General features: G+C 38.2%; 1 protein-coding gene across 1 annotated transcript; it reads right to left on the minus strand.

Moving 5' to 3' along the window:
* Positions 1–293: 293 nt before the first annotated feature.
* Positions 294–4,366, minus strand: LOC104217939 (uncharacterized). Its single transcript, XM_009768289.2, has 2 exons — positions 4,276–4,366; positions 294–1,526 (listed from the first exon to the last, which is right to left on the minus strand). Exon 2 carries the CDS (start codon positions 1,423–1,425, stop codon positions 625–627), a length of 801 nt encoding a protein of 266 aa, XP_009766591.1. The 5' UTR covers positions 1,426–1,526; positions 4,276–4,366; the 3' UTR covers positions 294–624.
* Between the last annotated feature and the right edge of the window lie 8,673 nt (positions 4,367–13,039).

Below are 13,039 nucleotides of genomic sequence, written 5' to 3' on the forward strand. Positions count from 1 at the left end.
CATGTGCTCTTTAATCATTGGCTTGATACCAATACTTGTGCTCTTTAATCATTGTCATATATTCCAGCATTTATAGACCAATCCTTCTCTGATTTGTTTTAGTTCCAATATATCACTTTCTGTCTGTCCTCTATAGATATCATACCCTTAAAACCAATGACACCAAAAGAGTATAGTTTTCTTCTTCTTCTTCTTCTTTTCTTTCCCCCTCCCAATTTAGGAGGATTTATAGTACTTCCACACTTCCCCTCCTGCATAACTAGAACCCAAGACCTAACGGTTGTGGGTGAAGGTAAGCAAGCCTCACTTGTCGTGTAGTTTTCTTCAAATATACCAAATCCTGATAGTACAATACAAGCAAATATTTCAGGAACTTGTCCGAATTTGACAACTGGTAAAACTAGGAATCATGTAACTAGTGCTACTTTTGTAAGGATGATCACATATAACTAGACTAAGGTGTCTTGTGTTAAAACAAAGATATCTTGGGAAAAATACTCTCCACATTCTAACATTAAGCAGAAAAGAGGATTCTGCTATGCTAATTCAGCGAACATTCTCTTTTTTCTTATTGCAACTACTACCTATATTTTCCATTTTACAAATGAAAACAAAGAAAGGGTGCTATTCACTCTCTTCATCGCTGTTCACGTGAAGATGATTCATGTTCTTTTCTAGAGGAGGAAGTCCATCGTCAGAATCATTAGAAGAATATTCACCTTCACTATGGGATCCAGAATCCTCTGTTTTTAGAGCTTGTGGAATATTTGAGGTTTGCGAGGAAAGCCACTCATTCTGAGTTGAAACAATGTCAGCGCTCGTCTTACATTCTGAGTATGCCTTCAAAAGTTCTTTATTGAGGGACAAGAATGCATGACCCCATTTGAACTTGCTGAGCAGTAGATTTCCAGTTTCCTCCTCACCGCATATAATTAAACCTGCTGCTAAAGCCTCGACACAAGACAGCTCACACGGACGACCATAGTTTACTGGATTTGCTGCTACCAACCATGGTAAAAGACGTGGAGCAGCACAGCGCAATTTTGTGAAAGGTACATCATCCAAGCGAGCCCATGAGCAATCTACTACAGCTAACCCCCTTCGATCAATTAAACTACTATCTTCTCTTGAGATACACTGTGATCCAGTGGGACTTAAACAAACGCCACCAAATCCAGTACCAACTCGCAGCTCTTTCAACATACCAAATCTTGCAAGCTTCCGTCCAGTGCACCTTTTAGCATCGCACTGACCAAAATCCCACATAGCCAGCTGAACTCTTGGACCTGTTGGTTCCTCTTCTTCCACGAGTTCTGCGGGTAAAGACTCTTCAGCCCTGAGAGAATCAATAGGTTGACGGGTGCGGCTAGATTCTCCTCGATGAGAGTGATGATGGGTTTTACGCCTTTGCTTGTTACCACCCATCGCTAACGTATTTGATTGTACTTCTTGAAATACTATTTAGATGGTGTTTGCCACCTAAGGAACTTCCAATAACTGATCACTTTCTCTTATTTTCTCATATTCTGCATATTGTCAATGATTCACTGAGGTAAATAGCTTATATAATAAAAAATACCTCTATCAAGTGGATCAAAATATTGAAAGAAAGATGAACTACATGCTGCCCCGAGGGCATTCATTGCTCTTGCAAATTTAACGAGGCAGCATCAAGTCTGGAATTAAGATATATCAATACAATCAATACACCTTAGTTTCACAGTCAATATGCCTTAGCTTCAGACAACAGCCAATATGCTTTATTACTGCGATATTGCATTATCAGGTTACATTTATATCCACTTAAAGCCACCGTAATTCAAAATACAAAAACCAACCTAAGATTCCATCCTATAACTTTAGTTTTTGCGCTTATATGAGTAAATCACTCCAACAACTCATATCCCAAACACCATACCTCGCTTAAATGATAATTGACTTTTATAACAAAAAGACTCTCATAACCTTTATATGGTGCCAATACATGATAGACCATCACCCCAACCAATAAGCTAATAGAGAAGAAGTTTTTCTCCAAGAATAGTCAATGATTTTGTCCAAAAAGAAGCAATGATTAAGGTGTTCTATTTATACTTTAAATCAATGAAGATTGCCAGCAACAACAACAAACCCAATATATTCCCACAAGTGGGGTCTGGGGAGGGTAAATAGTACGCAGACCTTATCCCTACAGTGAATGTAGAGAGGTTGTTTCCAGGAGACCCTCGACTCGAGGAAAAATGAGAAAAGAGCAGTAGCAACAAGCAATAATTAGAACAACATAAAAGAAAACAAGGCGAAAGGAACAACATGTAGTCATAGAAATCCACAATATTATAATACAAGATTGCCACTAATAACACTGGAAATGTCTGGAAACACCGACAACTGCCTACTAACCTACATCTTCCTATTAAGGGTCATGTCCTCGACCTTCACATTTTCCTATTAAGGTTCATGTCCACGGTCAGCTAAAGCAAAGCCATGTCTTGCCTAATCAACTCTCTCCAATGCTTTTGGTCTACCTCTACCTCTCCTAAGACTCGCCAAGGACAACCTCTCGCATTTCCTTACCGGGGCATCTATACTTCTCCTCTTCACATGCCCAAACCATCTAAGTGCGCGTTTAGACATAAGAATTGTAAAATTCCAAAAAAAAAAAGAGAAAAAAAATTTCAAGTGAAAATGGTATTTGAAATTAGAGTTGTGTTTGGACATGAATATAATTTTGGATTGTTTTTGAAGTTTTGTGAGTGATCCAAATGAAAATTTTGAAAAATAGTTTTTTTGGAGTTTTTCAAATTTTCGAAAAATTCCAATATGCATCTTTCAGCTGAAAATTGAAAATTTTATGAACAAACACTGATTTCGGAAAAAAAAAAAAAAAAATCGAGAAAAAGGCAAATTTTTCTTATGTCCAAACGGGCTCTAAGTCTCGCTTTCTGCATTTTGTCATCCACAGGGCCACTCCTACCTTGGCCGGAATATCCTCATTCTTAATTTTATCAATCCTTGTATACCCGCACATCTACTTTCATTGCTAGCAAACGTTTAATAATGAAGGGAAATGTTCCATAATTTTTTAAAATTACTGTTGATTCCACTATTCATGCAAATGCACTATTAGGCTAAGTGTCAGCTTGCTTTTTTCTTTTTTGGGGCTGGCAAAATTCTCCTATAAACATTTGGTTTTAGTGAATCCATATAGATATGCTTTTAAATTGTCAAAACAACTGCAGTTATGTATTTATGTGTTAGATTATCCATCTATATTATACAAATATTTTAAAACTTCATTCCCCATAATGTTTTCTTAGATTTTATAGTTACGAAGGAATGAGCAATTTCACTTTAAAATCAAAAGGAAAGACCAACTTCATTGACGTCAATGACCTCAAACAAACTAACCATTAACCCGTACCTTGATAGATAACCTAATCAGGAATATATCTGTTTGGCTACTATAAGACAAACACTCTTATTCATGTAATCTAGACAAACTCAAATGAAACCACAAGATAAATAGGTAATCTAGTATTCATGTAGTTCGTTTAGTAAAAACATGTTTCGGCATGGAAAATTGGAAATTATAAAGTTAATATCACTCTTCTTTTCTACTGTTAGTACTAGTAGTAGTAGTAGTAGTAGTAGTAGTAGTAGTAGTAGTAGTCATATAGGCTCTAGCCTCTACACTACAGATCAGGAGTTAGCTTGTTTGAGATTTCTGATGAGAGGTTATTTGGGGGAGAAGGATCAATCAGTGGTGGATGCAGATGAACCCAGTCTTTTCGACATGGAGCATAAATACTGTGTGAAAAATCACTAAAATTTTAATAAATACTTCTTCCGTCCCATTTTTTATGGCACACTTTCCTTCCTAGTCTGTCGTAAAAAGATCACCTTTCTATATTTAGAAATATGTCAACTTAAAAAGTTTCCATTTTACCCTTAATGAGCTGATTTACAGTAAACAAATGCATATGACTTGTTTTAAACCACAAGTTTCAAAAATCTGTCTTTTTTTTTCCTTCTTAAACTCTAATGCTAGTCAAATACAAATGGGACGGAGGTAGAATCTAACTAACCTAAGGGAAATCTAACAAAAATAGATCCCCAAAACTTGATTTGAACATACAATCAAAAAAACATACAACCCAAAAAAGCACAAATAGAAACACAAACACAGAGTAGCTCACATGAATCGCACCAAAAAAATTACAGCAATAATTGCGACAAGAGAACAACAATATATGGAGACGTATCAGAAGAACTTACAAGGACGAAGCACAGCTTGATGAACTTTTAGAAACGAAGTGAAAGAAGCGTAGCCAGGGTTTCGAAAGAGCACAAATTCTCTAGCTTTGGCGAAAGAACGGCAATTCTGAAGTCACATAAAAGACAGAGAAAGTGACAAAATGGTCCATTAGGTTCAGGTTATGTTCAAAATGGTGCTTAAATATACTTTTAAGCAGCTTTGGTCGTCTAAATATTTCAAAAGTGGGCACTTTTGGTCTCCATCAAATAATTAATAAACTTTAATATTGTTATAAATATTTTATATTATGGATGTTCATTTAGTACTCAGTTGTAAATAAGCTTCCTGAAGAAGCTTATCTATATGGGACTCCACCGTAAATATTTTTATCTATTTAGTACTCTATTGGAAATAAGCTTCCTGAAGAAGCTTATCACTTCGGTACCTGGTTATGGATAAACATTACCCTAGGTAGAAGATTATCCATATCTGGTATAGTAGCAGCTTACACAGCAGCTTGCGTAGCAGCTTACACAGCAACTTGTAATAGCAGCTTACACAGCAGCTTGTAGTAGCAGCTTGTAGTAGCAGCTTGCGTAGCAGCTTCCTTTCTTCTATAAATAGAAGAGATTTCAGTTCATTATGTACATGAGTTTGAATTCGAATAATATATCAGTTTCTCTCTATACTTGTCTTTACTTTATAGTCTTTATTTTATAACACGTTATCAGCACGAGACTCTGTCATCTCGAGCAAATACTTTGAAAGTATCAAAGGTACGAACTTTCTTTTTGTAAATAATATCAAATCTTTCTAAACGTGAATTTGTAGTATTGGATATATCGGGCAAAAGATACGTGTCTTGGGTGCTTGATGCTGGAATTCATCTTGATATGATGGGTCTAGCAAACACATATGCGTTTTACTTGCTATGTGTGTTGCTGCCATTAAAATAAAATAAAAAAGGTACTTAGGAACCTAGAAAGTGAGCCATAATCATTGGACGAGATTCTGGAGCATTTTATGAATTTTAAAACACTATAATTTGTATATCTTTATGTTTCGTTTTTCACTTACTCGTTTTCGAATTAAGATTCTAATTTTACTCCAGAAGAGTAATATTGCATAGGAAACTATAAAGTGGATGACATTGTTAGATCCACTTATACTCCAGCAGAGTTTGCAAGAAATATACAACCACCAGAAGTGGTTATATTTCGTATATCTCATTGTAATTATATTTTGTTAACTACCAGAAATGGTATATGCCTATGATCACCAGAAGTGATAATTTAGGCTTTCTATGGTTACAATTGAATATAAACTAGAGAAATATTCTCTATAGTACATGCATGCCTCGATTTGCTCCTGAAGTAGCATTATCGTAAAAGAGCTTCTAAGGCATCACACGATTTGGTGTGATTAATGCACGTTCAAATAATTATGTTCTGTTCCCTGAAGGATGAGAACTTTTGATAAATATTAGCTCATTCCTGAAGTAAATGTGACAATATTAATAAAGGGCGTAAATAGGAACATGTTTTTTATGTGAATATATTACAATTCACCTCCAGAAGAGGTAATATGATTGAAGGAATATATACTCAATATTTCGTATTTTAAATTTGCTCCTGAAGAAGTAACAAAATTGAAATTTTCTCCTGAAGCAGGAAAATATTATGAAACTGTGTCTTTCTGTGCTTAAACAAAATAATAAGCTATTCAAAGTAATTTTTGAAGCACATTTTCATTCCCTGAAGTGAATGAAGAAATACCACAACTCGCCTCCTGAAGAGGTAGAATAACAAAGGATATAAATTTTGTTTTTGTGGCATAAAGATCATTACCGCACGTACCCGTTGTACGTAAAATATCTTGAATAATTTTATTAAATATCATTCTAAGGCAAAAAGCATTCTTGTAGAATGCTTTGTACTACAACCACATTAATATTTTATGGTTAGTTATCGAGTTCCCCGAAGGAAATAACAACTCATGTATCTTTTCCTGAAGGATGTAATGATTATGTGGTTGCCGCTTTGATATAAAATATTCAGATGTTAATGGCGTTTCTCCCTGAAGGAGATATTTATCACAAAGTTGGTGGTAAAAATACTGAAAATTTTAATTTCTTATATTTATAAATTTATAATGTCTTTATAATGTTCATTTTATTAAGAATTTCTCTCATGATACCAGAAGTGTCTGAGCAATATTTGATAGTACAAAATATATCAACAACTCCTGAAGAGCTAACTGTTTGTCTAGAAGACATATGACACCAGTAGTATCTGATAAATATTAAATTGTGGATAATAAATGAAGGCTCTCGAAGAGTTTATATACAAATATGTCATTCATATTATATGATTATGGTTGTCACACCTCCTTTTTCCGCGCCCGTGAGGCGCATGGGGAGTTTTTCCAATTAAAGGACAATCGAAACGGGATTTGTTTATTTATTTCAGAGTCGCCACTTGGGAGATTTAGGGTGTCCCAAGTCACCAATTTTAATCCCGAATCGAGGAAAAATAATGACTCTATATTACAGTCTGCATACCAGAAATCCGGATAAGGAATTCTGTTAACCCGGGAGAAGGTGTTAGGCATTCCCGAGTTCCGTGGTTCTAGCACGGTCGCTCAACTGTTATATTCGGCTTGTTTATCTGATTTTTAATACAATTATGAACCATGTGCAAATTTTATCTTTTAACCACTTTATTGATTATTATTATTAGGAATGTGAACGTCGCTTAAAACATGTCTTTGGACTGCGTCACATGAAATGCACCCACAATCCGGAACATATCTTATTTGACGTTTTGGGATTTGGATTTGGGTCACATGAAATGCACGCCCAAGTTTAAGAAAATAGATTATTAAACACGCGCCTAAAGAGACTATCGTGTTATTATTTTGGGAAGGCCACGAAATTCACTAAGCGGCCCTCCTGAATTCTAAGTAATTTAAAACGAATATTTACTGAGGGCCCCGCAATTTGTATTTTTTATTCGGCGAGGCTCATCTCATTCTTATTTTTAAAAGGATATCCTATGGCAACTACGTTTCTTGTCGTGTTCGTCTCTATCAATTGAAAGCAGTAGATAGTCCTAATTAATTACATGTTTGCGAATTGTTCGTAGCAACATTCAGAAAAGCTTGAAAATCAGAAATGAGGCTGCCTGTGCAATCAGCCGAACAAATAATCATGGGCCCAAATCCAGCCCATGCGTGAAAGGCCAGACCTGGGCCACTGCTTGTCCGATGCGGACCTGCCCGGTCTGTTTTGACCTGGGCTCGACCTTTATGAGGTTGAGGCCCTGAATTTGTGCTCTTTATCTTAAAACATGATCTTAAGGTTTATACATGGTAATTTATTAGAAAGGAAAGAACCTATTTACAGTATACGGATTTCATGCTTGGACTATATCACAGGCTCATACTATATCATTGAACTTAAGTAGGAGATACCACATACTGCCTTGGGCATACTCTCATCATCAACCTATATGCACATTCTAGCATTCAACTACCATACATTGACATTTATAGGCATGAAGACTGTCTCTAGTACCCAGAACAAAATGTAAAAACTATTACACATTACATGAATATTTAATATAACAATCTATGTGCAAGAGTCATCCTTCAAGATTCTTCATTTTTGCATTCATACTCATTTTTCAATTACATTTCTTGACAGTGCATTGGTTGTGTACCTGGTATAGAGGACAAAGAAGAAAGGGATGATCAGCTGGGCAGTATGCAGTAAACACAACAACAGCAGATTCACAGCAACAACACAGCAACAACAACCAGCCAACAATGATGAAGCTCAACAAGGAGTCGAGCAAAAATATAAACAATCCCAGAAAAACAGAGTAGGAAATAACAGCCCAGAATGTTGAATGTAACAGCAACAGAAATCCAATGACCACAAGAAAGCTTGGCAAACGACAGGAAAGCAAAACCACAAAGACAACCTGATCAAACTGGACTCTTACACAGTTTCTTCTAGACAATACTCATCCACAATGTTCTGAAATTTATTTCTGTTTTTCCTTTTTCAGTTTTCTTTCTCACAGAATCTCTCAAGACTCCAAAAAAATGAACTCCCTTTTCTAATCGAAGGTCTCCCTCTTTTATAGCCTAACATTAACACTTTACAGTCTGTTTTACAACTCACAATTGCCCCCCCCCCTGTTGTTTTTCCACTCACTTGTTTTAAATAACCAAACTCCCATGAAATCCCTGACAACCCCTCTATCTTTTTGGTTGTTAAAGTGTACTGATCACTTGTTTATTTAACCAAAATATGGGCAGTGGGAATATAATCTGACAGCACATGCTGTCCAATTATTTTAATTCCTTAAAGCTAACCATACACATGCTGCCCACAGTCCAAACCAAATGGCGTTGTGTTTAAAAACCAAAATCTGAATCTGCCATTATAACCTTTCCCCCTAGATGTTCTTTTAATTTAATTTGAACAAAATCAATAGGCAATACAATTCAGTTCCTAATGGGACTCAAATACGATCACAGCAGAAATAAGCAATACGAATCAAGTTGTTACCATTAACGATTGAAACTAATTGACGACATATATCGACTCGACTATATTAATCGTAACACATAACAATCAATCGTTCATATAAACAACACGTATAGAGTCCCGAATGACCTCAGACAAATTTGTTCAAACACTGGGAACTTATGTGAATTAAACTCGTTTGACGACTAATCTAATTGATGAGCACGTATATCACAGGGTATATTCAGAACACAAACAGAAAACCAATCGACCAAATAAAAGGTCTTTACAGAGATGAAGAAATCCGAATGAAAAATAACAAAAAAATAACAAACAAACACAACGAAACATGCTGACCACTTAATCAAAACTAACACAAAAGAAAGGAAAACTTACCGAAAATGTTTAAATCAAACAGACCCAAATCTGATTCAACTTCGAACTTTTGAGGCCGAACAAACTTTAATCAGGGTGTTCTCACATGAGAACACCTTGATTAAGGTCTATTAGACCTCAAACCCATGTCCAAACCGGCCGGATTCCCCAGGTGCATGTGTTCTAAAGTCTGGATTTCCAGATCTGATTTTTAGGGAGTTGTGGGTAGATTCGGACCAAACCAAGCTTGGTTTGGTCACGAGGAAGGTCAGGGGAGTGTCTGGTATGAAGATGGGATGGTTTGGCATAGATCCGGGTTCGACTCAAATCTTCAAATGAAGATTCGAGACGAACGGAAGTGATTCGAGGCTCGTGGTTAGTGGATTTGTGTTCAGGACAGTGAGGTGGTCCTAGGGTGTTCAGGAGGTGGCCACCGGCGTCCATGCCGCCGGTTTTAATGGCGAGGGATACTGGGGCGGCTGCTAGGGTTCGGGGGGTTTTAGATTTGGGTTTGGGGACGATGAAGGGTGGGGTTGGTATAGGGGGCGTGGGGTGCAGGGCTGAGTTTATATATGGGGGGGTTGATTGGATCTTAGCCATTGGATCAGATGATCTCAACGGCTTGGATCTGAGGATGAGACATGAGACGGGGTCGTTTGGTAGTTAAACGGGGTCGTTTGGTTTAAGTGAGGGGTCGGATCGGATTGGTTATTTGGGTCGGGTTTGAACATGGGTCGCTGAAAGAGGTCCTGAAACGTTGGATCGGCTGGGACGGACGGCTCAGATTGATTTGCCTGAAACGACGTCGTTTCAGGAGGTGCCTGGGCAGCCGGTTTTGGACTAGACCTGATCGAATTGGTTTGGGCCTATTTTTTGGTTTATTTCCTTGGGCCCAACCGATTTTCTTCCCTTTTTTTTTTGTTTTTTTTTTCTCTAGTTTCATTTTTCAAAAATAAAATAATAGACAATAAAATAATGAAATTAAAACTAAACAACAATGGAACATTTTAACACAATTAACACCAAATATTCAAGTAAGTTAACTAAAAGCCTAGAACGAAGGACGCACACATATATATATTATTTTTTTGAATTTTCTTTTACTGACACATATTTTTGTATTTTTGTTTGATAATGACTAGATGCAAAATGGACAGACCCACAAATGACCAACAACACATGTTACGGAAAGATCGAAAAATTGTACAGCGAAACCATCTGTCACTATTTTTATTTTCTTTTGGAGCGATCGTCCGTGAGGCAAAAATCACGTGCTTACAGCTGCCCCTCTTTGCACGAAGACACGAAGGGTTTTCGCGCAAAGATAAGCGAGCGATTTTTGCCCGTCCGAATACTCCGTGTGAAGCATTTTTTGAAAAAGATTTGACCGAACCTTTGCTTCAGAGGTTTCCTACATATCCTGGGCTGAAACAGGAATCAGGTCAATGTAGTTCGGGAAATTTTGGTAGCTGGGACTACCGTGTGACTGTGTTGCTTGCTGCTGTTGTGCGCTGTTGCATGCTGCTGTAGGATGCTACTGCTCAACCGATCTCCCTGTTACATTGCTCTAAAAGGAAAAACAAGAAGTTAAGCTAGAGTATGAGATCTCATCTATCTCCCACTTGTTCTTGTTGTCTTGCTTTCTTGTCGGCTAACGCTTTCTTCTGACGCCTTTATTTTGTGAACTTGGAGATGATGCTGACCCTTCACCTTTTCTGAATGTCAGTTCTCATCACTTTGCTTGATTTGCTGGGAACATGGCTTTCCTCCTTAAATCTTTCAATGGTTTCTTCAGCGGTATGGCTTTTCATCAGAATTGTTATACTGGGCATGCTACAACGTTCCCAAACTGCTTCTTTTGAGACGCGTTCCTTTTTCCTTTTGAATTGTGCGCTTGCCTCTGCAGTTGTCTGCTTCTTGGTGCTGGGATTTCATTGTTTCCCGTTTGGGGATCTCTGTTGTACCCTTCCGTCTTCAGGTGGGGTGACTGATTCCACAATCTAGCGCTAAAGGGTATTCACGCATTATGCTGGTGGGTGTCCTAGAACTTAAATGTATTCCCGCATTATACTGGTGGGCGACCTAGAACTTAAAAGTATTCCCGCATTATACTGGTGGGCGACCTAGAACTTAAAAGTATTCCCGCATTATACTGGTGGGCGACCTAGAACTTAAAAGTATTCCCGCATTATACTGGTGGGCGACCTAGAACTTAAATGTATTCCCGCATTATACTGGTGGGCGACCTAGAACTTAAAAAGTATTCCCGCATTATACTGGTGGGCGACCTAGAACTTAAATGTATTCCCGCATTATACTGGTGGGCGACCTAGAACTTAAAAGTATTCCCGCATTATACTGGTGGGCGACCTAGAACTTAAAATGTATTCCCGCATTATACTGGTGGGCGACCTAGAACTTAAAAGTATTCCCGCATTATACTGGTGGGCGACCTAGAACTTAAATGTATTCCCGCATTATACTGGTGGGCGACCTAGAACTTAAAAAGTATTCCCGCATTATACTGGTGGGCGACCTAGAACTTAAATGTATTCCCGCATTATACTGGTGGGCGACCTAGAACTTAAAAGTATTCCCGCATTATACTGGTGGGCGACCTAGAACTTAAATGTATTCCCGCATTATACTGGTGGGCGACCTAGAACTTAAATGTATTCCCGTATTATACTGGTGGGCGACCTAGAACTTAAAAGTATTCTCGCATTATACTGGTGGGCGACCTAGAACTTAAATGTATTCCCGCATTATACTGGTGGGCGACCTAGAACTTAAATGTATTCCCGCATTATACTGGTGGGCGACCTAGAACTTAAAATATTCCCGCATTATACTGGTGGGCGACCTAGAACTTAAAAGTATTCCTGCATTATACTGGTGGGCGACCTAGAACTTAAATGTATTCCCGCATTATACTGGTGGGCGACCTAGAACTTAAATGTATTCCCGCATTATACTGGTGGGCGACCTAGAACTTAAATGTATTCCCGCATTATACTGGTGGGCGACCTAGAACTTAAAAGTATTCCCGCATTATACTGGTGGGCGACCTAGAACTTAAAAGTATTCCCGCATTATACTGGTGGGCGACCTAGAACTTAAAAGTATTCCCGCATTATACTGGTGGGCGACCTAGAACTTAAAAGTATTCCCGCATTATACTGGTGGGCGACCTAGAACTTAAATGTATTCCCGCATTATACTGGTGGGCGACCTAGAACTTAAAAAGTATTCCCGCATTATACTGGTGGGCGACCTAGAACTTAAATGTATTCCCGCATTATACTGGTGGGCGACCTAGAACTTAAAAGTATTCCCGCATTATATTGGTGGGCGACCTAGAACTTAAATGTATTCCCGCATTATACTGGTGGGCGACCTAGAACTTAAAAGTATTAAAATTGCTTCCCCGTTCTTCCGAGAAAACTTTCGACAATCGGCAGAAAATTTTCTGCCCCGGTTTTTGGTGGTTTCCCTGGCGTTGCGTCTTGCTGCCATTATCAATCCTTTGTTCTCCTGCAGCAAACAAAAGGATTTAGTCAGTTTTAATCGTGGTGGTAGAGGGTGCCTCTCCGTCGAACGATTTTTCTCTCTTCCCCTTTTCTTGCTCTTTGTCCCCATAATTGGTTGGCGGGCAAAGTTGCCTGTTGGGGGTCTCTAGCCTGCTGGGGATTGGTTTTCAATTTATCCCCCTTTCTGCTTTCTTTTTAAACACATGATGTGGGAGTCTGCTTCTAACTCCCGAAACCACTCCCTTTGGAGCTTACTTCTTCCAAAATTTCCGAGCACGAATCCCTGCATTGCCTGGGACCGGTCTTTAAGACTGTTTGTATTATCCTGCATTGGATGAATTCCCC

This window comes from Nicotiana sylvestris, chromosome 5 (assembly GCF_000393655.2).
Source record: "Nicotiana sylvestris chromosome 5, ASM39365v2, whole genome shotgun sequence".
Classification (NCBI taxonomy): Eukaryota; Viridiplantae; Streptophyta; class Magnoliopsida; order Solanales; family Solanaceae; genus Nicotiana; species Nicotiana sylvestris.

What these genes read in the sequence shown, in the direction of transcription:
- LOC104217939 (XM_009768289.2), bottom strand. Translation starts at nt 1,425, where the DNA reads ATGGGTGGTAACAAGCAAAGGCGTAAAACCCATCATCACTCTCATCGA.